Source organism: Corythoichthys intestinalis, chromosome 3 (genome assembly GCF_030265065.1).
Source record: "Corythoichthys intestinalis isolate RoL2023-P3 chromosome 3, ASM3026506v1, whole genome shotgun sequence".
NCBI lineage: Eukaryota > Metazoa > Chordata > Actinopteri > Syngnathiformes > Syngnathidae > Corythoichthys > Corythoichthys intestinalis.
The window spans coordinates 6127497-6152329 of record NC_080397.1 but is presented as its reverse complement, the minus strand read 5'-3'; the positions used below and the strand labels follow the sequence as shown (position 1 = coordinate 6152329).

The following is a 24833-nucleotide window of genomic DNA, read 5'->3' as shown; positions in this document are numbered from 1 at the left end:
CGATTTATAATCGAATCGGAGCCTCTGAATCGTAATCGAATCATTAAGCGCCAAGAAAAAAAGGCAGTCTGAACAGGCACGCCAAAAAAAACAGATATGAAGAAAAATCAGATTTGTGCATTAAGACCTGCGATATGAACCTAGCTATAGTATAAAAAAAATGCAATGTCTAACCACAGAATTTAAGCATGAATACCACTCAACAATCTTTTACCAAAACATAATATAGTTTAACAAGCCCCTCTTTTACAGGTGAGGACTCGTCCCTGCCACTCAGCAGCGGCGGCAGCTATCAAATCCTGGTGCACAATGTCTTCTACTTTACTCAGCGCGTGGTGGACAAGCTTTGGCAGGGCATGTTCAACAAGGACTCTAAATTGGTTGTGGACTTCATTGTGCAGCTCATTGGACAGGTTCATACATAAATTACCTCATAATCTTAGTAACACTTGTCACATTAATGTGTATTTGTTCAAAGAAGTGCAGTATACAGTGGGGAGAACAAGTATTTGATACACTGCCAATGGGTTTTCCCATTGACAGTGTATCAAATACTTGTTCTCCCCACTGTATGTGCACAAAATGCAGCATTGACCACAAAATGTTGATACAAATTTTTTACCCTAAACACCGAAGACAGTATTTTTAAGAAAACTAAACTATATTTGACCACAACAATGTTTGTGTGCAAAATCAAATGGTTGAAAACTAAAAGTTGTGTTTTGGCACAAAAATTACTTACTTTAAAATGATTCAACTATTCCATACAACAATTCAACTATTCAAGTCTAGAACTTTCCTTTTTTTTGTGGTCCTCAGTCGAAAAGGCGTTCTCAAGGTCTTTCTCTGGACGCCGTGTACCACTGCCTAAACCGCACGGTGCTATACCAATTGTGCCGGCCGCACAAGACAGTGGCACAACAAGTGGCGCTGTTGGACGCGTTGCGCGTTCTCACGGTCAACCGCAACCTGGTGCTCGGCCCCGGCAATCACGACCAGGACTTTGTGGCCTGCCTGGCTCACTGCTTCATCTGTCTGCATGCCGGAAGGTAAGCCGGTGTAGGACACAGCTCGTTCTTTGGAGGAAATTCCTGCTGAGTTGTTTGTAACAAAACATAGAAATACGGCTTAGTTCTTAAGTTCAACTTCTGACAAATCTGCTATCGAAAATGTAACTTTGTATTTACATTTACATTTGTATTTAGCAGCGTGGAGGGCTTCGGCCTAGAAGCGGAGGCCCGTATGACCACTTGGCACGTCATGATGTCACCAGAAAATGAGAACGACGCCGGGCACAACCATGATGTTAGCGAAGGTGAGATCAGATTTTTTAACACTACGCACTACATGGCAAATGACTTGTAAAGTCTTGCCCCGTAAAGACCTTGTGTCCACATACATGGACATCATATTTTGTGTCATGTAGGCCACAATATTAACTTAGTTCACAAGAGTGCTTGGGGGCACTGGAAGTCACTCACAGTTTTCTCCATACTAGGTGTGCATAATGGCAGTACACATGTATGCTGGATAGTCTACGTACTACTACTAGGCTACTACAAAGACAGCGTTCTTTTTCACCTACAGTGTGTGTTGGAGTTTTTGTTTTGGAAATAACAGCGCCTGTGTATGATAATGAAAACCCCCGCAATGACACATGAACTCATTTGAAAACTAAAAGTTCAATAAGCCTTACTTTGAAACCGCCTTTTCACAACACTAAAATAAATTGCACACTAATATCCATCAGCGCTCTGCACGGCGGAAACCCAACAGCAACAACAATTAATACTACGGCTTTTTTACCTATTTGAAGAGACCAAAGGTAGATTTCCTTTCTGGACTCCAGAGTCTAAATCTGCAGCTAACTTTATCCCGCTGGGCATTGTTATAGAATTACCATCATAATCATCATCTTTCTTTCACAAGAAAGCCCGCCCGTCTCATCAGACCATAGGACATGGTTCCAGTAATCCATGTGCTTTGTTGACATGTCTTCAGCAAACTGTTTGCGGGCTTACTTGTGTACCGTCTTCAGAAGAGGCTTCCCCCTGGGGTGACAGCCATGCACACCAATTTGATGTAGAGTGCGGCGTATGGTCTGAGCACTAACAGGCTGACCCCCCACTTCAATCTCTTCAGCAATGCTGACAGCACTCCTGTAACGAGTCACATGACATTTTGGAGGGAAAATGACAAGCAGTACTCAATTTGGACATTTAGGGATGTACGTATTTACTACGTGGTGTACTCACTTTTGTGGCCAGGGGTTAAGATAATAATGGCTATATTTTGAGTTATTATGAGAGGAAAATAAATTAACTCTATTGTATAAGCTGCACACAGACTACTTTTCATTGTGTGAAAGTGTCATTTTGTCAGTGCTGTCCCATGAAAAGATATACTTAAATATCTGCAGAAATGGGAGGGGTGTACTCACTTTTGTGATACACTGTAGACACCAGGGCCAAAGTATAATTAATATAATTTTTGTAAAATGTAATGTTTATTTGTATATATTTTTTATGAGTAAGTAAAATGTTATTAGAACAAAATTAATAAAATTAAAATGAATAAAAACACTCTGGTTATGGCCCCAATACATTTTTAATTTTGTAGTATTCTCATTTCCGGCCATTGACATTGATAGACGTCCAGAACAAGATGTGAATGTTCATCTTTCACTGCCATTGACTGCACCAGATGTCCAATCCATTTTTTTCCCTTTTTTTTTTTCTTTTTAAATTTCTTAGTATTTAACTTGACAACGTTAGACGTCCAAGGAAACTGAATGGACTGGTTGTGAATTCCCTATCACTTTTAACGGATTGGATGATTTTGGCCGTCAATGGCAGCCAATGAGTTCATTTTGGGGTATTTCAAGCCTGTTGATTATTGGAACATTTCTGGGACACTTTGACATGAAAGACCCCCAAATGAACCTTTTTTGCCCCCTCACTGTCAAAATGGATTGGAAATCTCACGCCGTTAATGCCAGCCAATGAGCTAACACAGATATTATTCTAGCGGAAGATTTTGGTAGCAACCTGTTGGCGCCGTCAGTGGCAGCCATTGAGTTCAGTGAGTGCCGTATAAACTAAAGGGTTAAAGCATGGGTTGGCCTCGGCCTTATGCAGGGCGGCAGCTCCTCCTGAAGGCGGTGAACCGCGTGTGGACGGAGCTTATGCACAGCAAGCGTCAGATGCTGGAGGACATCTTTAAGGTGTCATTGCCTTGCAACGACCGCGGCCATGTGGACATCGCCACGGCCCGGCCTGCCCTGGAGGAGCCCGCTCTCAAGAGTTGGCAGAACCATTTGGGTAAGCAACATTATCACGTCTTGTCCACAAACTTCTGAAGACCATTTAAGATGAAATCACTTGCAACACATGTGACATGAGTGTTCAATTTCAGTTCACGAGAAGAAGTGCATTAGCCGCGGCGAGGCGGCCGCACCGGCAGTGGCGACTCAGTCCAAACTGTCGCGGGTCAGCAGCGGTTTTGGCTTGTCCAAGCTAACGGGCGTGCGCCGCCACAAGAAGGAGAACAGCCTGAACAAGAACAGCCTCTCTGCACAGGCAAGTGCAAATACAAAAATACTACTTATATTCTTTTAATATCACTCACTGTTGGTTTATTTTGACAACACAGGAAGCTTTTCAGTGGATGTTCACGCACATAGCTGTGGTGAGAGACCTGGTGGCCATGCAGTACAAAGAACATCAAGAGGTATCTACTCCTGCTTCACCAATTTTTAGTAACAAAAGGACACAGTAAGACACAAGATCACTAAATTCAGTTCCCGCTGGTCACTTATTGCTAGGCTGAATTTGTCAAGTACCACAAAACTACCACAAAGAAATACGAGTAGTCCCCGGGTTGCGACGTACCTGACTTACATGATTTCCACTTTCCGATGCCGGAGTCTTGTCCACCATTTTATCTCCAGTGTAAGGCTGCAACAACTAATCGATTAATACATTATTTGCCAACAAATTTAATAATTGATTTTTGCTGTCAGGTATGAGCAGTCCCGTTTGAGTCTTTGTGTGTGTGTGTAATGTGAACATGTGTGCGCCAGTGATTAGGGCAAGAGAATATATTTTTTTCAATTGCTTTAAAAAAAAAATCCAGTTCTTTCATTATTTTTTAAAATTAATTTGAGAAAAATACAGTTCGAAACTCAGATCCACAATATTAAAAAAAAAAAAAAAATCCAGTTCTTTCACGATTTTTTTTTTCTAATTCGAGACAAATACAGTTCGAAACTCAGATCCACAATATTACAGTTTCTTTTTTGAAAATATACTGTAATGTATTATTTTAGAGTCCACCTTGTTCAAGTAAAATGAAACACATTATTTTGGATGTATAAACTATACATATTTTTTGGGGGGGGGGGGGGGGGGGGAGCTTGCCACAAGGCATAAAATATGGTAATGAACTGTATACAGTCATGTGAAAAAATGAGGCCACCCTATGGGAGCTTGTGTGTTTTCTAACATATTTGGTCATATGGATGTTCAGTATCAATTTTAACAATCTTGAGAGATTCAAGTAATAGAACTAAACAATTAAAACTGAAAAAAATATTTTTTATATCTTTCTGTAAAATGTGATTTTAAATAAATGCAATTTCTGTTGTGGAATAAATTGAGACACCCCCACATTTAATCCCACTTAAAAGAGCTAAAATCACACACAGGGGTATCGCAATCAGGTGCACATGATTACAACATCATTACCCAGTGTTTTGATGGAGGCTTGCCTTATTTAAACCTCACATTTAGTTTGGTGTGGCCTTGACTGTTGAAGTGAGAGAAAACACCATGGTGAGATAAAAGGGGGCTGTCTGAGGCCTTCAGAAAGAAGATTGTAGACGCTTATGAGTCTGGTAAGGGATTTAAAAAGATCTCAAAAGAATATTAAATCAGCCATTCCCCTGTCTGGAAAATAGTCTGCAAGTGGAGGATATTCAAAACAACTGCCAACATGCCCAGGTCTGGCCATCCAAGCAAGTTCACCCTGAAAGCAAACCGCAAGATGTTAAAAGAAGTCTCCAAAAACCCTAAAATGTCATCACGGGACATACAGCAGGCTCTTGCTACTGTTGATGTGAAATCAGAAAGAGACTTCACAAGTTTAATCTACATTGGAGTTGCGCAAGGATGAAACCTTTGCTCTCCAAGAAGAACATGAAGGCCAGACTGAAGTTTTTCAGAGTGAATGTAGACAAAGACCAGGACTTCTGGAATAATGTTCTTTGGATAGATGAATCCAAAATTCAATTATTTGGACACCAGAGCAGAGGACATGTTTGGCGTGAACCCAATATAGCCTTCCAGGAAAAGAACCTCATACCAGCTGTGAAGCATGGAGGTGGAAGTCTCATGGTTTGGGGATGCTTTGCTGCAGCAGCACCTGGCCTGCTCACCATCATAGAATCCACCATGAATTCTATCGTGTATCAGAGGGTGCTCGAGGAACATGTGAGATCATCTTTGAAAAGATTAAACCTAAAGCGAAGTTGGACCCTGCAACATGACAATGACCCAAAACATACCATTAAATCTACCAAGGACCGGCAGAAAAGGAAGAAGTGGAGTGTCCTGGAATGGCTGAGTCAAAGCACAGATCTTAATCCCTTTGAGATGCTCTGGGGTGACTTGAAACTGGCTGTCCATGGAAGAAACTCCTCAAACATCTCACAGCTGAAAGTATTCTGCATTGAGGAGTGGGGCAAACTTTCTTCAGACCGATGTCAAAAACTGGTAGATGGCTACAAACAGTGTCTCACTGAAGTTATTTCAGCCAAAGGGTGTAAAGGCCCAAGTACACCAGATGCATGATCATTGCGGTTCTGGTCCGACTCCGGTAAAAAATAGCGCCGGAGCCAATCCGTTCCCATTATATCCTATTGTTCAACGTATACCGGCCGCGTCAGTGCTCCGGATTGACTGCGAACCACCTCCGGCGTGCCGTATGCCCGCCAGATGGTATAGGCTATTTTCTATTTTTGCCGGACACGCATCCGACAAAATGGGCAGAGCTGGGCCCGACGTCAAAAGCCCAGGTGCCTAATCACGGTTTAAACACGAGTGAAGATTGATGATGAGCGCTTCATCATGGAGGTGGAAAGTCACAAAGTAATATACAATGCAGCAGATCGTTATTATAAGGACAGCATTAAAAGCGAAGCTGCAAGGTGTCCTATTATGTGTGTTTTTCTGGCAATGATATCAAACTCACGATGTGCTGACAACTTTGAGCAAAAAAAGAAAAAAAAAGCTGCGTATCTGGAAGTGGTTCCACTGCAGAAATTCTCGTCCCCGGCGCACACACAATGCCGGTTTGTATACCGAGTCGAGGGGGAAAAGTACGAAAGAGAATAAAGAGACACCCACAAGTTTCGACCTGGTGGTCTATTCAAGACATTTCTCTTTCTTTCCTACATTTCACTTGACTCTTCATAGAAAAAACAACAGTTTGCGCTGGGCACAGGAATCTGCAGTGTTGAGACACCAATTCCAAGTACGCTGTTTTTTAGTTCGTGTAGTATATAATTCGCTATCCGTTTTATAAATATGACGGATTATTTTACAGTTGTTTATAACAGCTCTATGAGATGTTATGTGCCATAAATTTTAAATGTGCACAAAGATATAAACCCACCGACACAACCAAGGGCATAATAGCCCCCCTTCCCCCCACACACGGAGCCCTGATCTCAACATGATGCAGTCAATCTGGAATTAAGAGACAGACGCAACTAAAATATTGTAGCGTCGCCGGGGCTGTCATCGGTGGGTTAATTTATGCACCAACGCGGGGCTGTCATTGGTGTGCTGTTGCACCAGCGCGACGCTCCGATTGGTGGACTAGATAGCGTCAGTGTATATAGTTGTTGTTTTTGCATTGGTGAGGTGGCGGGAAGTTAATAAAGAAAAAGAGGAAAAAGGTGTTGAAACTTGTGTGTTGTTTTCATGGCCAAACTTCCGCTTAGCAAACGTTACAATATCAATATGCAAGGAAAAAAATGTGCTCTCTCTCTGCTTCTCTGATGAGTACATACTACAGACTCTTTGTGTTTGTCGTTGTTTTAAATGGCATATTATTGCGCGCGATCACGCGAGAGCTCACAAGGGGACGGAGTTGGCGGACCGCAGCCGTGCGCAGCCGGTATGATTTGCCTGATTTTGACGTACTGCGTGGCACGCAGTCAACACTGAACCGGACCGGAACCGCAACGATCTTGCATCTGGTGTACTTGGGCCTTAACACTAGGTATTATGATATTTCCTTAGTGAGAATATAGTTTTTTGTTGATATGTTTGGTTTAATGAGTAAAAACAATGTTAATTTTTGTTGTTTACCTGCAATGAAATCACTTTCTTTTCCAGTGATAAAGAAAAACAAAATCAGACATAGATATGTGAACATTTCTTCAATAAAGAACTGAATATTTAATGGGGTGTCCTAATTTTTTCACATGACTGTATGTGTAATTTGTCATTTTTTGTTTTTTTCCTTTTTTGTCATCTCCCAGCGGCAGCAGAACGCTCTCAAGTACGTGACAGAGGAATGGGCGTCCATCGAGTACGAGCTTCTCCGCGAGCGAGGCCTATGGGGCCCTCCCATCGGCTCCCACCTGGACAAGTTCATGCTGGAGATGACCGAAGGCCCCTGCCGCATGCGCAAGAAGATGGTGCGCAACGACATGTTCTACATCCACTACCCTTACATCCCCGAGACTGAAAACAACACTAACACTGCACAGGTACACCTTTAAATCCACTGGCCGCTTGACAGGTTTTTGTCAATTCCTCTTTTAATATATCTATTTTTTTCTTTTCTTGGGCAGAAACCAGTGCGCTACCGTCGTGCCATTAGCGCTGACAGCAAGGAGTACTACATGCGCCTACTGTCGGGCAACCCCGGAATGTACCAACATTCTGTGGAGCACAGCAGTGAGGGCGAGACTACCCGACACGAACCCGAGCATGGAGAGGATACCATCGCCAGGGTCAAAGGTGACACTGAAAATGGGCAATAGCATGTGTTACCTATACAGGCATGAGTTTTCTTGACGGTTACCACTAGAGCTGGGAATCTTTGGGCACCTAACAATTCGATTACGATTACGATTCAGAGGCTCCGATTCGATTATAAAACGATTATTGATGCACCCCCCTCCTTTTTTTTTTTTTTTTTTTTTTTAAAGTTTTGTACAATTAGTTCAATATTGTTAAAATACTCTCAGGCTAAACCAAACTACTATTTCAGTATCAAGTTAACATATAGCAGTAAACAAATATACAAAAATAACATTAAACAAAAAAACTCCAGTCCCCATTCTGTATCAGCAGCTTTAAACTACATTCAATTAATTTAATGTTGTGAATCAACCGTTAAAGTTGTTAAAGTTGCTCCCGTTATTCCATAATTTCCCTTTTGTCTACTTTTGACATGTGAAAGTTTTAAAACTATTTTAAAGATAGATTCAAGTTAATATTTTACCGATTTAGGAGTATTTTAGATAAAAAGTTAATTAGGTTTGCTTGGAAGGTTCGCTACAACAGCCTTGCAGGGAAGTTTACTGCTTTAAGATGGCGGCCGTTTCTAACGCCCACATGTAGCTTTTTGCAGATGTGCTGCTACCGAGTCTATATTGCATCTAGTCCTATATAAATGATATCTACCGTAACATTATGTAGCTGTACATGTAGCAGCTTTTCGGCAGCAGTCAGGTATGTTGTTGTGTTTTTTTATCTCGTGGCATGAGTTGAGCTAGAGCCGTGAGTTGAGCGTTGGCATTACCCGAGGGGCCGGGTAATGAGAAGCATGATGTTTAGCTACTCCCGCTCCGTTCCGTCCCGAAGACTGCGCGGCGCGCTGAGTGTGTTGTACTTCCGCTTTACTTGGCATATTTCAAAATCGGAATTTGGATGTTTGTGAATCGTTCTCGAATCTTCCACGGCCGAATCGCGAATAATCTAAGAATCGGAAATTTTGCACACCTCTAGTTACCACCACAGATTTTTTTCCCCTCACCTTTGAAAAAATTAATGATAGGTTAAAGGGGAAGTTCAAAATTTGTGACAGTAGGCTTAATCTTTAGGTTAGCGGGAGTTTAATTAGTCGGTAGAGTTTAAATTTAACAATTTACGTGCAGTTTGTTAGTTATTTGTTAGTTTCGGGGCTCTGGAGTGGCTAAGCTAGCGCGAGTCAATGGTCCCGTTTTAGCATGCCAAGAAAAAAACAACATATGCGTGCATAAAAATCACCCATGCATTCAATAGTGTTGGCTATGTTTTCGGGATAAAGTTATTCAAACTTAGCATTGTATGTCAATAACTGTAGTATGAACAGCAACATTTGTAATCCAGCAGCTCTGCAGGGAGTAGGCTGCAGAGTGGAGTGATATTTTTGTGTTTATGTCATTGACAGCAGCAAGTACCCACAGTTTATATTTTTCCTCGTTTTTCATAGGGAATTTGAGGAAACTTTCCTTTGTCTATTTCTTCTGTTTGCATGAATTAAAAAAAGCGCATCTCTTCATGTTTCCGTCCCTCAGTCAACTCAGATTACTGATGCTACATTCGAGGAAGGCCGGAAGTCGGAGTTTCCAACCTCTGACCTGGAAATTTATTATTAAAACGGCACTCAAAGTGTGAGGTCTTAATCGTGAGGTCGGAAAAAAATTACCCCGTCACCACGAGTCAATCTGACGTCACCCGACAAAATGGCGCTGCCCGTCGAAAAGCAGACCGTCAACGGTAAAACTAAAAGAAGGCAGTTTACAGTGTGTGCTATTTACGTCAGCCGTCGTTTTTCCACCACGATTTGATCGCTTAGGAGAAGGCAATTTTGCTGTAGGTCAAAATGTCTCTTGATGACCAAAATGAAAAACAACTTGTCGCGATCAGCCATCTTTGCTGTTCACATTCGCTTGGAACGCTATGAGGTCGCAACTGGTACCATTCGAGTGGGATTTCTGACTTCCCACCTTCCTCAAATGCAGCATGAGCATGAGTGGCCGAAGCACTTCTCTCTATTGTGGTGGCATTACGCATTTAAAAAAAGAGTCCTGCAGAATGAAACGAATCACGGCATTTTGGTGTGACATTGTTTTGGTCGCGTGCGTATTTCGAACAATGATCTGCATTTTGAATTTATTTGACGATCTAAGATTTGTTAATATTGTTTTATATTGGCATGCTAAGATTGTACCATTGACTCGCAACAGCTTAGCTACTCTGGAGCCCTGAAACTGAAAAACATATCTGACAAACTCCACGGAATTTTTTGATATCAACTCCACAGACTAATTAATCCTCATCTAATGCGAAGATTAAGCCTGATGTCAACATTTTGAACTTTAACTGAACAATTGAAATTGTCTGTAGATGTTAATTTGAGTGTCTAAGCTTGGATAGGCTTTCGCCCCCCCAAGACCTTTGTGAGGAAAGGCGCTACAGAATTGCTGGTAGATGGATTCTGGATGTGAAAGATCATTTTTTTTTCTCAGGTCTGGTGAAGGCACCCCTTAAGCGCTCACGATCCACAGCAGACGGCGGTGATGAGGACGCTCAGGATCAGATCCAGGATCAGCTTCTGGATTCAGGCGGGCCTGAAGAGGAGCACCAGCAGCGTACTGACAACACCGCATTGCTGCGACTACTGGAGGAGGGGGAGAAGGTACAAATGGTTCTGTGTGTCTGTCTGTTTGTTTGTATTTAACATAACCTCAAGAATGAGTAAAAGGGATAATCATCAAACTTGGGGATTATGTTCGTAATATGAAACAGAAGAGGTGATTTAATCTTGGTGTAATGAGGTCAAAAGTCATTGACCCCTGTGAATTTGGCTGCTTAGGACAAGGTGTGCGCTCTCACAGTGCTGCTCTAGCTTACTCTGACTTGCTGTTTGTCTGTTCCGTGTTTAGATCCAGCACATGTACCGCTGTGCCCGTGTTCAAGGTCTGGACACCAGCGAAGGTTTGCTGCTCTTCGGAAAAGAACACTTCTACGTCATCGATGGCTACACCATGACTGTGTCCAGAGAGATCCGGGATATTGACACTCTGCCGCCAAAGTACGTTGCAAAACTTTTGTAGCTTCGTGCCATTATTCAGTATCCCCAAAAAAGTTTGCCTCGTCCCTGTGACATCCAAAAAGGGATATTTAATGCTGTGGCTGTGTCGTGTGTTAGCTTGCATGAAGCCATCATACCCAGGGGTGCGCGCCAGGGTCAGAGTCAGCTGAAGCGGACCTGCAGTATCTTCGCCTACGAGGACATCAAGGAGGTACACAAGCGACGATATCTACTGCAGGTATGAGTTTTTTTTCTTGGATGGGTTGTGGTGATGAGGGTGTGTCAATGTCAGGGATTTTCAAGAGTCTTTTGCTGTTGTGTGGCAGCCAATGGCGGTGGAGGTGTTTTCTGCAGATGGGAGGAATTACCTGCTGGCCTTCCAGAAGGGCGTGCGCAACAAAGTCTACCAAAGGTACTAAACACCAATGTTGCCTCTAACCTTTGCACGTGCGCAATCACGAACTGCTTGGACAGACTCAGCGCACCAGAAAATCTATCCAGCGCAGAAAATAAAATTCAACAGAAACGTACTGTAGTGTATGTAGGACTACTGTCGGCACCACAGTGATGTGTTAGCGCGACACTCCTATTGGTGCGTTCGATACGGCAAAACAACGCTGCCATTGGTGGTGAAAGGTTAGCTGAACTCCTGATTTACTGAAGCAGAATTCCGCTGCCAGTCTAAGCGCTACAGTATTCATTAATATCCAATTTTAGAACTGATATAATTAAGTTAAATAGACCAACAAAAAATATTTGTACAATTTTTGCAAAGTAACTCAATGTAACTCACAGTGTTGTGCATATGTGCCCTGCCCATATGCGCAAGTATTGGCAGATAATTTTACTTATTTCAATAAGATTTACACTGAAAACAAGGGAATTTAACTAGTTTTAAGGAGATGTGTTTTTGCAGAATAGCTGCTCAGACACAGAGATTATGAATCTTGAGTGTCCTTCTTGTCTGAACATTTTTAATGTGGGAGTTTGATATACTGTACTCCCATTGGGGCTGTTCGTTGTTTTATTTATTAACACGCCCATGCCACAACTGGACCTTAATCAGGCCATTATACATCTCATGAACAAGTATATTTGTGTCTTTTTCAATTTATGTGGGCCAAATCAATGACATTAAAAATAAACTAATGCCAATTGCTGCTGTATTTTAATTCTTTTAATGGTGTGATACTGGTGTGTGGCCACAGTCACATCACAGGCCACATCAGATGTTGCTCACAGTGGTCCTCCGTGTTCTCAGGGAGCTTGTGTGTCTGCTCAGACATGTGAAAAATTAGAGGGAACATTGCTAAACGCCCCGAGTGGACTATGTATTATACCCATATACTAACATTGATGGCGATGGCCGTTCAGTCCATTTGAACTGTTCAAATGGATTGGAGGTCCATAGCTTTCAATGGCAACCAATAAACAAGCCATTATTGTAGGTTCCTGGCGGTGGTGCCGTCACTGGCTGATAGCTCCGAGTCGGTATCGGGACAGAGGCCGAACACCAGCGTGGAACAAGGGTGCGTGTTTATCATTACCTGTGCTAAGAACGTTGTCGAATGAGAATAAGAAAAACGCAATCGTGAATATGCATCTCTGTCATGATGTCGTCAGGTCCGGCCTCCTCAGCACATTAGTTGGTGAGAAGTCTGTGACTCAGCGTTGGGAGGTAAAAAGCAGCCATATCATGTTTCATGTTGGACCCTCATTGTCAGAGCTGATCATTTTCTGACGTTAAATTGCTTTTTATTTTCCAGCGAGGGGAGATCAGCAATTTCCAGTACTTAATGCATCTCAACACATTGGCGGGACGCTCCTACAACGACCTGATGCAGTACCCCGTTTTCCCCTGGATCCTCGCCGACTTTGACTCAGAGGTGGGTCCCATGTGTGGGAATCTGCCCTGTCTAGATACCTGTGATGCCAATTCAAGTTTTGTCTTTCCTTTTTAAAGGAGCTGGACCTGAACAACCCCAAGACTTTCCGCAATCTCGCCAAACCCATGGGGGCACAGACGGACGACAGGTTGACGCAGTACAAGAAACGCTACAAGGACTGGGAGGACCCAAATGGTAATGACTGGGTAGGCTGACTAGGAATTGTATGACAAATTTATGACTATGTCATTCAGGCGAAACTCCCGCCTACCACTACGGCACACACTACTCGTCCGCCATGATCGTGGCCTCCTACCTGGTGCGCATGGAGCCTTTCACACAGATTTTCCTCAGACTACAGGTTAGGAAATTGTACAGATTTGAATCAAAACTAATCATGTAAAACTGATGATCTATATCAGGGGTCCCCAAACTTTTTCCTGTGAGGGCCACATAACCCTTCTCTTCTCTGATGAGGGGCCGGGGTCAGTTTGTAACAGAAAAAGTGTGACGATTGCAGGAGTGCCTAAATGTAAAAATGTATTGTTTTTCAGAAAGCCACAATCAAATAGCCCTTTCTGGATTCTTCACGGAACCAAAGTAAATAAAATAAAAATGATATAATATAATATAGTATAATATAATATAATATAATTAGGGCTGTCAAACGATTAAAATTTTTAAGCGAGTTAATCACAGCTTAAAAATTAATCGTAATTAATCGCAATTCAAACATCTCTAAAATATGCCTTATTTTTCTGTAAATTATTGTTGGAATGGAAAGATAAGACACAAGACGGATATATACATTCAACATACTGTACATAAGTACTGTATTTGTTTATTATAACAATAAATCAACAAGATGGCATTAACATTAATATTCTGTCAAAGCAATCCCTGGATAGAAAGACTTGTAGTTCTTAAAAGATAGATTTTAGTACAAATTATAGAAATTTTATGTTAAAACCCCTCTTAATGTTTTCGTTTTAATAAAATTGGTAAAATTTTCAATCAAAAAAATTAACTAGTAGCTCACCATTGTTGATGTCAAGAATTACACAATGCTCATGGTGCATAAAATCAGTCGCACCCAAGCGCCAGCAGAGGGAGACAAAAAACACAAGTAACAAGTGGACATGACACTGCTGTCATTTTAATCTGTTTGAGCGGGGCATATGCGTTAATTGCGTCAAATATTTTAACGTGATTAATGAAAAAAATTAATTACCGCCCGTTAACGCGATAACTTTGACAGCCCTTAATATAATATAATATAATATAATATAATATAATATAATATAATATAATATAATATAATATAATATAATATAATATAATATAATATAATATAATATAATATAATCAGGGGTGCACATAATTTTTTTGCCCAGGTTCTCAGAGGAGGACCTGGAGATGTGACTTGGTCCTCATTGAGCTTGAGAGCCGACCCACCTGATGCGATAAATTTATGACAAGCTTTACTTAGAGCCAATTAACTTTGATTAATTATATTAACAGTTAATGCTTGATTAACATCAACTGGCACAACAAAATTGCCATTACTTTGAAGTGAAATGTAAAGAAATAAACATAAAAGCACCAATTCAAAATAAAGGGCATTATGCGGCTCCCACATTAACTCCAAGCCTTTTTAAAAGTGGGATGTCCTCCTCATGAGACCTCATTGAACGTGCATGTTTAGCTTTGTAAAATGCGAGCAAAAACACGTTTGTCAGTGCATGTCGCTGTTCATTACCTTTATTCCGCCCTACTCCGCCACATGTCCATAGGGCGAGTGGGGTCCTGTTTGACATCGATAGTTTGCTTAATTGCCACATGCTCTCTGTTTTTTTCGTGCTTTTCAAAGTTTGGATGGCTGAAATTCTTTGACCCTACATAAAATGCGTTGCTCTAATCGGCGACATTGGGATTCTCACGGCACATTTTGTACCACATTTCCGTGCGAGCATCATTCGCTTCTAGCCATGGTACCTCCTGTAGCCACTTTTCGGTAGCTCCGGTGACGTCTCTGTCGTCTGTCTGTCTTTTGACGGGGGTGGGGGAACACGGAAGTAATTACTCAGTGTGGCCTGCCTCATCGACATTTTGAGAAGTTATTTTCTCGTGTCCGCCGCCAATAGAGTGGTCAGCCATCGGTACGCAAAAGCGTATGGAAGCCGTTGAGGGCCAGCGCGTTTGTCTACGTCCAGTACGCATGTGCGGACCACTTATGTGCACCCCTGAATATAATATAATATAATATAATATCATGTAATATAATATAATATACTATACATATACATATATATATATTATATATTATATATATATTATATATATATTATTATATATATATATTATATATATATACTATATATATAATATACTGTATTAATTAAATAGATAATAACCAAATAACCATTGCTCAGTTCTTCACAGAAAAAAGCCAGGACATAAATAACTCTATTGGGGGAAAAAAAAAAAAAAAAAAAAAAAAATTTTTTTTTTTTTAACAATTTTTTTTGGTTGTTTTGTTCAGGGGGCCGGACCAAATGTGGCTGCGGGCCGTATCCGGCCCGCGGGCCGTAGTTTGGGGACCCCTGATCTATATGGTGTGAATTTTTGTGAATGGTATCTGTTTTGGTTTGTTATTTGCCTCTATTTGTTTGTTCAATTATAAAACTAAAACATTTTTTTGACGTTTCCACATCCAGGGTGGCCATTTTGACCTGGCAGACAGGATGTTCCACAGCGTGCGCGAAGCCTGGCTGTCTGCCGCCAAGCACAACATGGCAGATGTTAAGGAGCTCATACCTGAATTTTTCTACTTGCCGGAATTCCTCCTCAACTCCAACAACTTTGACCTGGGTGAGTAGGGTCGATTGTGCTGCACAACAACATATAAGAGCATTGTCGCAAATGGATGCATCTTTAATGCTAACATACAGGCAATTATCTGATACAACTTTTCTACTTCTGATAGGACAGTGATAATTTTAGTTCTTTGAGTTTATATAATGTGACATTTTGAAGCAATTACAGTGACGTACAGCTTTAGTTGTCTTGGCAAAACATCCAATGTTTTTAAGATTTTGCTTTGCATATCAGATCAACTGACACCAATTTCGCGAATAAATACTAGTCCTTCTAAAAAAATTAGCATATTGTGATAAAGTTCATTATTTTCTGTAATGTACTGATAAACATTAGACTTTCATATATTTTAGATTCATTACACACAACTGAAGTAGTTCAAGCCTCTTGTTTAGTATTGATGATTTCGGCAAAAAAGTCTCAAAAAAATCTCAAAAAATTTGCATATTTCATCCGACCAATACAAAAAAAGTGTTTTTATTACAAAAAAAAGTCAGCCTTCAATGAATTATATCAGCTATGCACTCAATACTTGGTTGGTTTTGGAGAAATGACTGCTTCAATGCGGCGTGGCATGGAGGCAATCAGCCTGTGGCACAGCTGCGGTGTTATGGAGGCCCAGGATGCTTCGATAGCAGCCTTAAGCTGATCCACAGTGTTAGATCTGGTGTCTCTCAACTTCCTTTTCACAATATCACACAGATTCTCTATGGGGTTAAGGTCAGGAGAGTTGGTAGGCTATTTGAGGACAGTAATGCCATGGTCATTAGACCATTTACCAGTGGTTTTGGCATTGTTAGCAGGTGTCAGGTCGTGCTGAAAAATGAAATCTTCATCTCCATAAATCTTTTCAGCAGATGGAAGCATGAAGTGCTCCAAAATATCCTGCTAGCTGCATTGACCCTGCCCTTGATAAAACACAGTACACCAACACCAGAAGCTGAAATGGCACCCCAGACCATCACTGACTGTGGGTACTTGACACTGGACTTCAGGCATTTTGGCATTTCCTTCTCCCCAGTCTTCTTCCAAACTTTGGCGCCTAGATTTCCGAATGTCGTGCAAAATTTGCTTTCATCTGAAAAAAGTACTTTGGACCACTGAGCAACAGTCCAGTGCTGCTTCTCTGTAGCCCAGATCAGGCGCTTCTACCGCTGTTTCAGGATCAAAAGTGGCTTGACCTGGGGAATGCGGCACCTGTAGCCCATCTCCAGCACACGCCTGTGCACGGTGGCTCTGTATGTTTCTACTCCAGACTCAGTCCACTGTTTCTGCAGGTCCCCCAAGGTCTGGAATCGGCCCTTCTCCACAATCTTTCTCACGGTGCGGTCACCTCTTCTGGTTGTGCAGTGTTTCCTGGCACACTTTTCCTTCCCACAGACTTCCCACTGAGGTGCCTTGATACAGCTCTCTGGGAACAGCCTATTCGCTCAGAAATTTCTTTCTGTGTCTTAGCCTCTTGCTTGAGGATGTCAATGATGGCCCTCTGGACAGTAGTCAGGTCGGCAGTCTTGCCCATGATTGCGGTTTTGAGCAGGGGCGGACTGGGACTAAAAAGCAGCCCTGGACTTTGACTCAGCCCAGCCCACAAGAATCGCTTTACGAAAGGAAACACAGAACCCCTAGGGGGGTCCGGGAGCATGTCCCCCCGGGGAGAATTTTTTTTCTTTTTTTTTTACATTTTATTGTAAAATGCATCAATTTCGTGCACTTTCAGAGAAAAATTAAGAAAATGTGTCTAGACTGTGACTGTCTGACTTGGGGCGCTCAAAGTACTGTAAGTCTGAACTGGAGTTGGATTCATTTTCTGTACTAGCTCTATGATCAACCTGAATAAACAAATTAAAGAATTTATTTTTCAAAGCAAGTTTTAGGTATCCAATTGATTATAATATATCTCTATATATCTCTGTCTATAAAATGACTTCATTGTTTATGCCATAATTCAGTGGTCTCCAAACTATTCCACATAGGGCTGCGGCGGGCACAGGATTTCATTCTATTTCATTCTAACAAAACAAGACAACACCTCTGCACCGATCTGGTGTCTTACAAGTGTAATCAGTTGATTGCAGTCAGGTACTGCTTGTTTTAGCAGAACCGTCATTGGTTAAACTGTCGGTACTCGATCGGTTGAAACAAAAACCAGGCCCCACAGCGGCCATTGAGGACCGGTTTGGAGACCCCTGCCATACAAATAATCAATTTCAATAAAAATACAATAAACATTTCAAGACAAATCCTGTATACATAACCTTCATTGGAAAGTATTAACCAGACAACAAAATGATATATAAATGATTAAAAATATATTGTATATCATATCAGTTTAACTACCTAAACTTTAAAGTAAAACTATTCATTTTATTAATATTTTGTTATATTTCTTCTGAATTAATATTGCTATGCTGCGTGTGCATACATTGTTTTACGGCTAAAATATTTTTTCTTAAGAGTGGGATAGTAGGACTAGCATACTGTAACTTGACACGATTGCAAACGGGTACATCGATTAGCTGGCACTAACCCTTTAATTGTCATTTATTTCATTTAAAATGTAGCTACCTGGTGGATAACAATTGCCAGTATACCGAGCAAGTAACCCTCTTCATCCCAATTTACTTGCCCTGCGCTTGTCTGGGGAACTTCCACCAGCTTACTTCCCTCCTCTTTTCTCTCTCCCTGCACCGGCTGCACGTCAGAGCGGCTGCCGCTCCCTCTCACCATTGCCGGGAGCTGGGCTGTTGTTATCCGACGTGCCCGTTGCAGCCAGACTGCTGCTTGCGAAAATATTTGTCGACTTATGACATTTTAATGCTTCACTCTCCAGTTTAATTTTTTTCTCCCTAACCTTCTCCGCGCCATCCTGCTCTTTTCTGTTTTTTGCCACCACCATCCATATTGTGCATTAACGCTCGTCGCTATTTTGCTTCCACAAGGAAGGATCCAATGAAGGCTACTCTGTGCTTTCTTCGTTCCTAGTCTATCAGATTGGCAGTCAACAGCCAGGCGCATTGCTGCCACCTGTCGGATTGGACGTGAACTGTAGATAATCAGAGGATAGAGGGGATAAAAATAGTGATGTATAATGAATGGCGGCCGCCGGCCGTCCAGGGCACCGGCCGTTCTGTGATCCTCCAGAACCCACAGATTACCAGTCCGCCCCTGGTTTTGAGTAATGAAGCGGGCTGGGAGTTTTTAAAACCCTCAGTCATCTTTCGCAGGGGTTTTAGTTAATTCGATGATTCTGATTATTAGGTTAGTAGCTTCTTTAGAGTACCTTTTCATGATATGCTAATTTTTTGAGATAGGGATTTTTGTTTTTTCTTGACATTTTTTGCCAAAATCATCAATATTAAAACAATAAAAGGCTTGAAGTACTTCAATGGTGTGTAATGAATCTAAAATATATGAAAGTCTAATGTTTATCAGTACATTACAGGTAATAATGAACTTTATCCCAACATGGTAATTTTTTTAGAAGGACCAGTATATCTTTGATGTAACGGTCATTGAAGCTAATGAAGATGTCTTTGATGCTAATAGGCGCTAAGCAGAATGGCACTAAACTTGGCGACGTCATCCTTCCTCCGTGGGCCAAGGGTGACCCGCGGGAATTCATCCGGGTGCACAGAGAGGTGCGGCTTCATCATTTATTTTCCCTAAAGCTTAGTACCACCCTCAAACCAGAAAATGCAATTTCTGGAGAAATTGCGATGGTAGCTTTGCTTTCACAGGTTGACCCCTTGGGTTCACGTCCTGCTGATTTCAGGGGCTTCCTGTTGATATCAGGTCACTTCCTATTGATTTGGGAACATTTCGGGGTCCGTCAAATGCATCGACTTACATATGCGTCATTTAAATGTCATTGGTAAGGATGGGAATCGAGATTGAGATTGATTCAATTCCATGGAATCGTTTGGCAGTTTATCTAACGATTCTCTAGACTTATAGATTCCAACCAGCAGATCATATCAAGTGCCATTGCCTGTATATAGTTGTGTCTGTTTCCAAGTTGGGTTAAAACTGCCAAAGACCAAGTCCACTCTCCGCTCCTTGTGTTCTAACCGACACCCCGAGGCGAATGAACCATAAAACATTGAACCCAGAACCACATACAGTCCATTAGTCCAAATTAGAATCAATAAGAGAATCGATAAAGAATCGAATCGTTAAGCAATATCGTTAATGGAATCGTAAAAATCTTATCAATTCCCATCCCTAGTCATTGGGCTGTAATGATAAGTTTTTGATAAAAAATCATAACCAAGTTTTTCTCCCATTGAAAATGAAGAGGAAATTTTGACCATTAGAAATGAATGGAACATTGTACATGGAAATGGTGTCCAAACTGTCCATTAGAAACAAATGGGAAAGTTTTTGGCAAACTTTGTTTTGGGGGGGACCATAGGTTTTTGGCAAATTCTGTAATCTGTATACAACTTTTATGCCCTTTACCTTTCTGAAATGTTTGATGTATGACTTATGCGAATTGGATAAAAATTGTAGGACTAGATACATTTTGAAAAAAACGTTTTTTTTTTTTCAAAAAACCTCCGTTTTGGCGCGAATGGTCATTTTTTTGGGGGTTATTCGAAAGATTCCCTACATGACACAAAAATTCCATTAATTTCACTATTCGAACGGTGTCAATGGGCCATACTGTTTGAGCTGTGTGGCATGCTGAAGAAACACTATTGAAAAATTGATTATTTTGGCCTTTGCAACGCAAAGCCCCCTATAAAAAAGGAATAACATAGACGGTTTCTTTTGCATTACATGCAAAGCTACCATAAAAAATGCAGCCGTTCAGTTGTCCCTCAGTCATAATTATGCCTTTTTATCCAGGCGCTGGAGTGCGATTATGTGTCCGCGCACCTCCACGAGTGGATCGATTTGATCTTTGGCTACAAGCAACAAGGTCCTCCCGCCGTGGAAGCTGTCAACGTTTTCCACCATCTCTTCTACGAGGGCCAAGTGGACATTTATAACATCAACGACCCCCTCAAGGAGACTGCCACCATAGGATTCATCAACAACTTTGGGCAGATCCCCAAACAGGTGCTAATGCAAACAGCTAATTCCGCTATCGCGCGAAACTGTTGCTAGGCCTAATGCTAACATCACAAATGCTGTGCAGTTGTTTAAGAAGCCTCACCCGCCTAAACGGGTGCGCAGCAAAGCTAACGGTGATGTGGCTAATGTTCCGCCGAGCTCCACCGGTGACAAGATCTTCTTTTATCACTTGGACAACCTCAGACCCTCGCTAGCCCCTGTCAAAGGTACACACACTCAAAAACTAATCATAAAATAACACAACCGTTTATAATATCATTTTTTGTGTTTATCACAGAACTGAAGGAGCCAGTGGGTCAGATCGTGTGCACTGACAAAGGCATCCTGGCTGTAGAGCAGAACAAAGTGCTAACTCCACCTACGTGGAACAAGACGTTCGCATGGGGCTACGCCGACCTTAGCTGCCGCCTGGCCAATTATGAGTCTGATAAGGTCAGTGGCGGTTCTCCAAAGAACCAGACTTTAGGGGGCATAGGTCAATGTAAATGCCCCAGGCGAGGCCTATCTTGAGTAAGCAACAATCAGAGTTTGCATGATTAGGTATAACTAGACACATACTGGTTTAAAGCTGTTAGCATTCGTGATTACAGAGTGAGAGAGATGTTGATTCATTAATGCTCACAGGTGATTTGTTTTAAACTTTGATAGTTTCAGTGAGTGTAGAATGACTGGGAGGGCCCGCAGCGATCAAAGCAGCGCAAGGCAAATTTATTTGTATAGCACAATTCAACACAAGGCAATTCAAAGTGGTTTACATCACATTAAGATCCACAGTAGTCCCCGGGTAACGACGTGCCCGAGTTACGTGATTTTGACTTTATGATGCTGGAGTCTTGTCCGCCATTTTGTCTCCAGTTGATTAAAAAAATAAAATAAAATTATAATGTTCATTTTTGTTATGTGATACTTACTTTTATTTTGGCAAAGCAAGTGCACAGCAGGTAGTACTTCCGCACGCTTGTAAGAGCGCACGTACACACGAAAAAGAACACACGTGCACGTGCAAGAAAGAACGCATTTATGCTCATGAAGAAATGGGCGACAGACGAGTGAGAGAGAGAGGGAATAGTTTACAGCTGCAAGGCTGCGCAAACATTTGTTGCTTGTGAAGCATCCACAGAGGCAAAGCGTGTATATGACACCTTTTATACTGTTTATTGTGCGTTTTTAATTGTGGTCGAATTGATGTGATTGTTTTTGATGATGTGCGGACGCTAACTGATATATGCTAATTGTTTGTGTGGATTGTTATTGCCGTATCAGCAGCTAGTTATAAACGCAAATTTGGATTGCTGTGATTGAAGATGAAACTGATTTAATTTCATTTTTATTTTAGCTTAATTGTGCAAGTTGGTGTTAATGTTGTTAGCAGCCAAATAAAGTCAGCAAACCATACGGGCGTCTGACATCGTCATTTCGGAGCTTAGCTCGCTGTCCAGCTAGGACTTAGCTCCAATGTCTTGGCGAGGACAGTACGATGACGTATAATACATGTTTAGATATAGGGGTATTTAAAGGGTTAATTCCGACCTGGTTGGAAATTCGGTCACGGTGCCAGCTTAGGAATGGAACTCGTTCGTAACCTGGGGACTACCTGTAAAATGATTCGTAAAAATAACATTCAATCAAAACGAAAGTTAAAAACGAAGACAATTGAAACAGGAAATAAAATTATTTAAAAAACAGTCGACAGTCAAGCACATATTGTAGCGTCTACAAGGACAACGCCAACTTTGTGATAATACACACTCAGAAGGAAATCAGTACATTATTTTCAAGTAATTATACCAACCTGGACGCCTTGAGCTGTATGTAAAAAAAAAAAAAAAAAAAAAAAAAAGTCAATTAAGAGGATGCTCGCGATTAGCATTGACCTAATGCTAACACTACAGGTTACATTTAGTGTGTGATGATCACTCAACACAGACCTTCAAAGGCTAAAGCAAGATTGCAAATTCTCTCTGGCCAAGATAAGAAAACAAATCTTACAATGTGTGTGTGTGTGTGTGCAAGCCTGGAAAATGGAGAGCAGCAGCACGTCACATTAGTGACACAACCAGACACTGTTACGATGTGGGCTAACTACACAAAAAATGTCACACATTGTGAACATGTGACGAAAACTCGCGCATTTTCGTCTCGTCTCGTCAGACGGAAACTGCCGTTAGTCTAGTTATGCTTTAGTCTCCCAAAACACGTTTTTAGCTCATTCTCGTCTTGTCATCGTCATGAAAAAAAAATGTAGTGGACGAAATATTTTCGTTGTAGTCATTGTTGATGAAAACAACACTGATATACAGTATAGACAATAATGTATATGCTGTCGTAAATAAAAGCATTTTTAGCCCTGATTTGGAGGAGCTAACAGTTTGAACACACTTCAGACTTTCAGGTAACTTGTTCCAGATGTGACTGAATGCTGCCTCACCCTGCTTGGTTCTTGTTCTTGGAACATACAACAGACAAGTTCCAGACGACCTTAGGGGTCTAGGTGCTTCATAGTGGTCAAACAAATCAAGCACGTATTTTGGTCCAACGCCACTATGTGTTTTAGAGACGAGCAGTAGTATTTCATAGTCTATCCTTTGATTTACTGGAAGCCAGTGTAACGACTTTGTAACCGGTGTAGTATGGTCCAGTTTCATTGGATTTGTAAGGACTCTGGCTGCAGTTTCCTGACTGATTTTTAATGAAGTCCCGTAATTATACAGTTGCAATCTACTAAAAATGAATGCATGGATTCATTTGCATTGCATTGGAAGTTTTTCCTTTTCTTGTCTAGACAGAAGCCCCTTAATTCTGGCTATATTTAGTTGGTAATAAGCAGATTTAGTGACAAACTTTAGATGGCTGTCAAATTTGAGGTCTGAGTCAATAATTACGCCAAGATTTCTGACTTGATTTGTAGCTGTAAGTGACATTGTGCCAAGGTGCGAGAGCGAGCTTCGCCACATTTAGCTGGAGAAAATTCTGGCACATCCATTCATTGATTTGATGAATGCATTTACTCACAGAAACTAAGGGACTATAATCATACGGGGACACTGAAATGTAGAGTTTTGTGTCATCTGCATAGGCTTTGTAGATGTTATTAAAAAAATAATCTCCCCTCAGCGATCCTTCGAATGATCGCTGCTCATCCTTCCACTCAAAATGGATTGGATATCGAGCACTGTCAATGGCAGCCAATAAGTTAATATTGGGTTTCCTTTTATATATCACTAACACTGCTTGTGCACTTACCCTGCCCTGTTACACCCTAATCTGACCTATCGTCTCTCTTCCTATCCTAACCCCTTCCCACATGGTGTCCCCTCGATAAGATAGTCGTACAGTTTGAAACGTTACCTCTATCTAGGTAGAATATATTCAGTGATGTTTTGGTTTCATGATTTCTTCAGTTCCTTCTTTCTCTTTTTGTCTGTTCAGATGGAAAAATCATCATACTTCAGTTTTTCTGAACATTACAAATGTTTTTGTTCCCAGGCATTGGTCGTGTATGAGTGTTTGTCTGAGTGGGGTCAGATTTTGTGCGCCATCTGCCCAAACCCTAAACTGATTATCACGGGCGGTACCAGTACGACCATCTGCGTATGGGAGACAGGAACGTCCAAAGAGCGGGCTAAAACACTCACTCTAAAGCAGGTAAAACTTGTGAGCTTTAATCTGTAGTGGCACCATTCTACGCCTCTCGTGCGCATTTGCAGGCGCTGCTGGGTCACACGGACGCTGTCACTTGTCTGACGGCGTCATCCGCCTACCACATTGTGGTGAGCGGCTCCAGGGACAGAACCTGCATCGTGTGGGACCTCAACAAGCTTTCCTTCGTCACGCAGCTACGAGGGCACCGTGCTCCCGTTTCTGCGCTCTGCATCAATGAACTCACGGTGGGTGCAGAGG

The 24833-nt window shown here is 41.6% G+C and overlaps 1 protein-coding gene across 1 annotated transcript in view; it reads left to right on the top strand.

The window, feature by feature from the left end:
• The window catches only part of wdfy3 (WD repeat and FYVE domain containing 3), a 146041-nt gene that overhangs the window by 108564 nt on the left and 12644 nt on the right, over positions 1-24833 (top strand). The window contains exons 37-60 of the mRNA XM_057831026.1: positions 253-413; positions 820-1049; positions 1206-1315; positions 3138-3320; positions 3415-3578; positions 3652-3729; positions 7547-7777; positions 7862-8030; positions 10529-10698; positions 10946-11094; positions 11212-11332; positions 11421-11506; positions 12543-12623; positions 12718-12772; positions 12861-12980; positions 13058-13175; positions 13235-13341; positions 15698-15851; positions 19404-19495; positions 20706-20918; positions 20998-21139; positions 21211-21365; positions 24420-24578; positions 24641-24820. Coding sequence (XP_057687009.1) covers positions 253-413; positions 820-1049; positions 1206-1315; positions 3138-3320; positions 3415-3578; positions 3652-3729; positions 7547-7777; positions 7862-8030; positions 10529-10698; positions 10946-11094; positions 11212-11332; positions 11421-11506; positions 12543-12623; positions 12718-12772; positions 12861-12980; positions 13058-13175; positions 13235-13341; positions 15698-15851; positions 19404-19495; positions 20706-20918; positions 20998-21139; positions 21211-21365; positions 24420-24578; positions 24641-24820 — 3428 coding nt within the window. The remainder of the gene's footprint in view (positions 1-252; positions 414-819; positions 1050-1205; positions 1316-3137; positions 3321-3414; positions 3579-3651; positions 3730-7546; positions 7778-7861; positions 8031-10528; positions 10699-10945; positions 11095-11211; positions 11333-11420; positions 11507-12542; positions 12624-12717; positions 12773-12860; positions 12981-13057; positions 13176-13234; positions 13342-15697; positions 15852-19403; positions 19496-20705; positions 20919-20997; positions 21140-21210; positions 21366-24419; positions 24579-24640; positions 24821-24833) is intronic.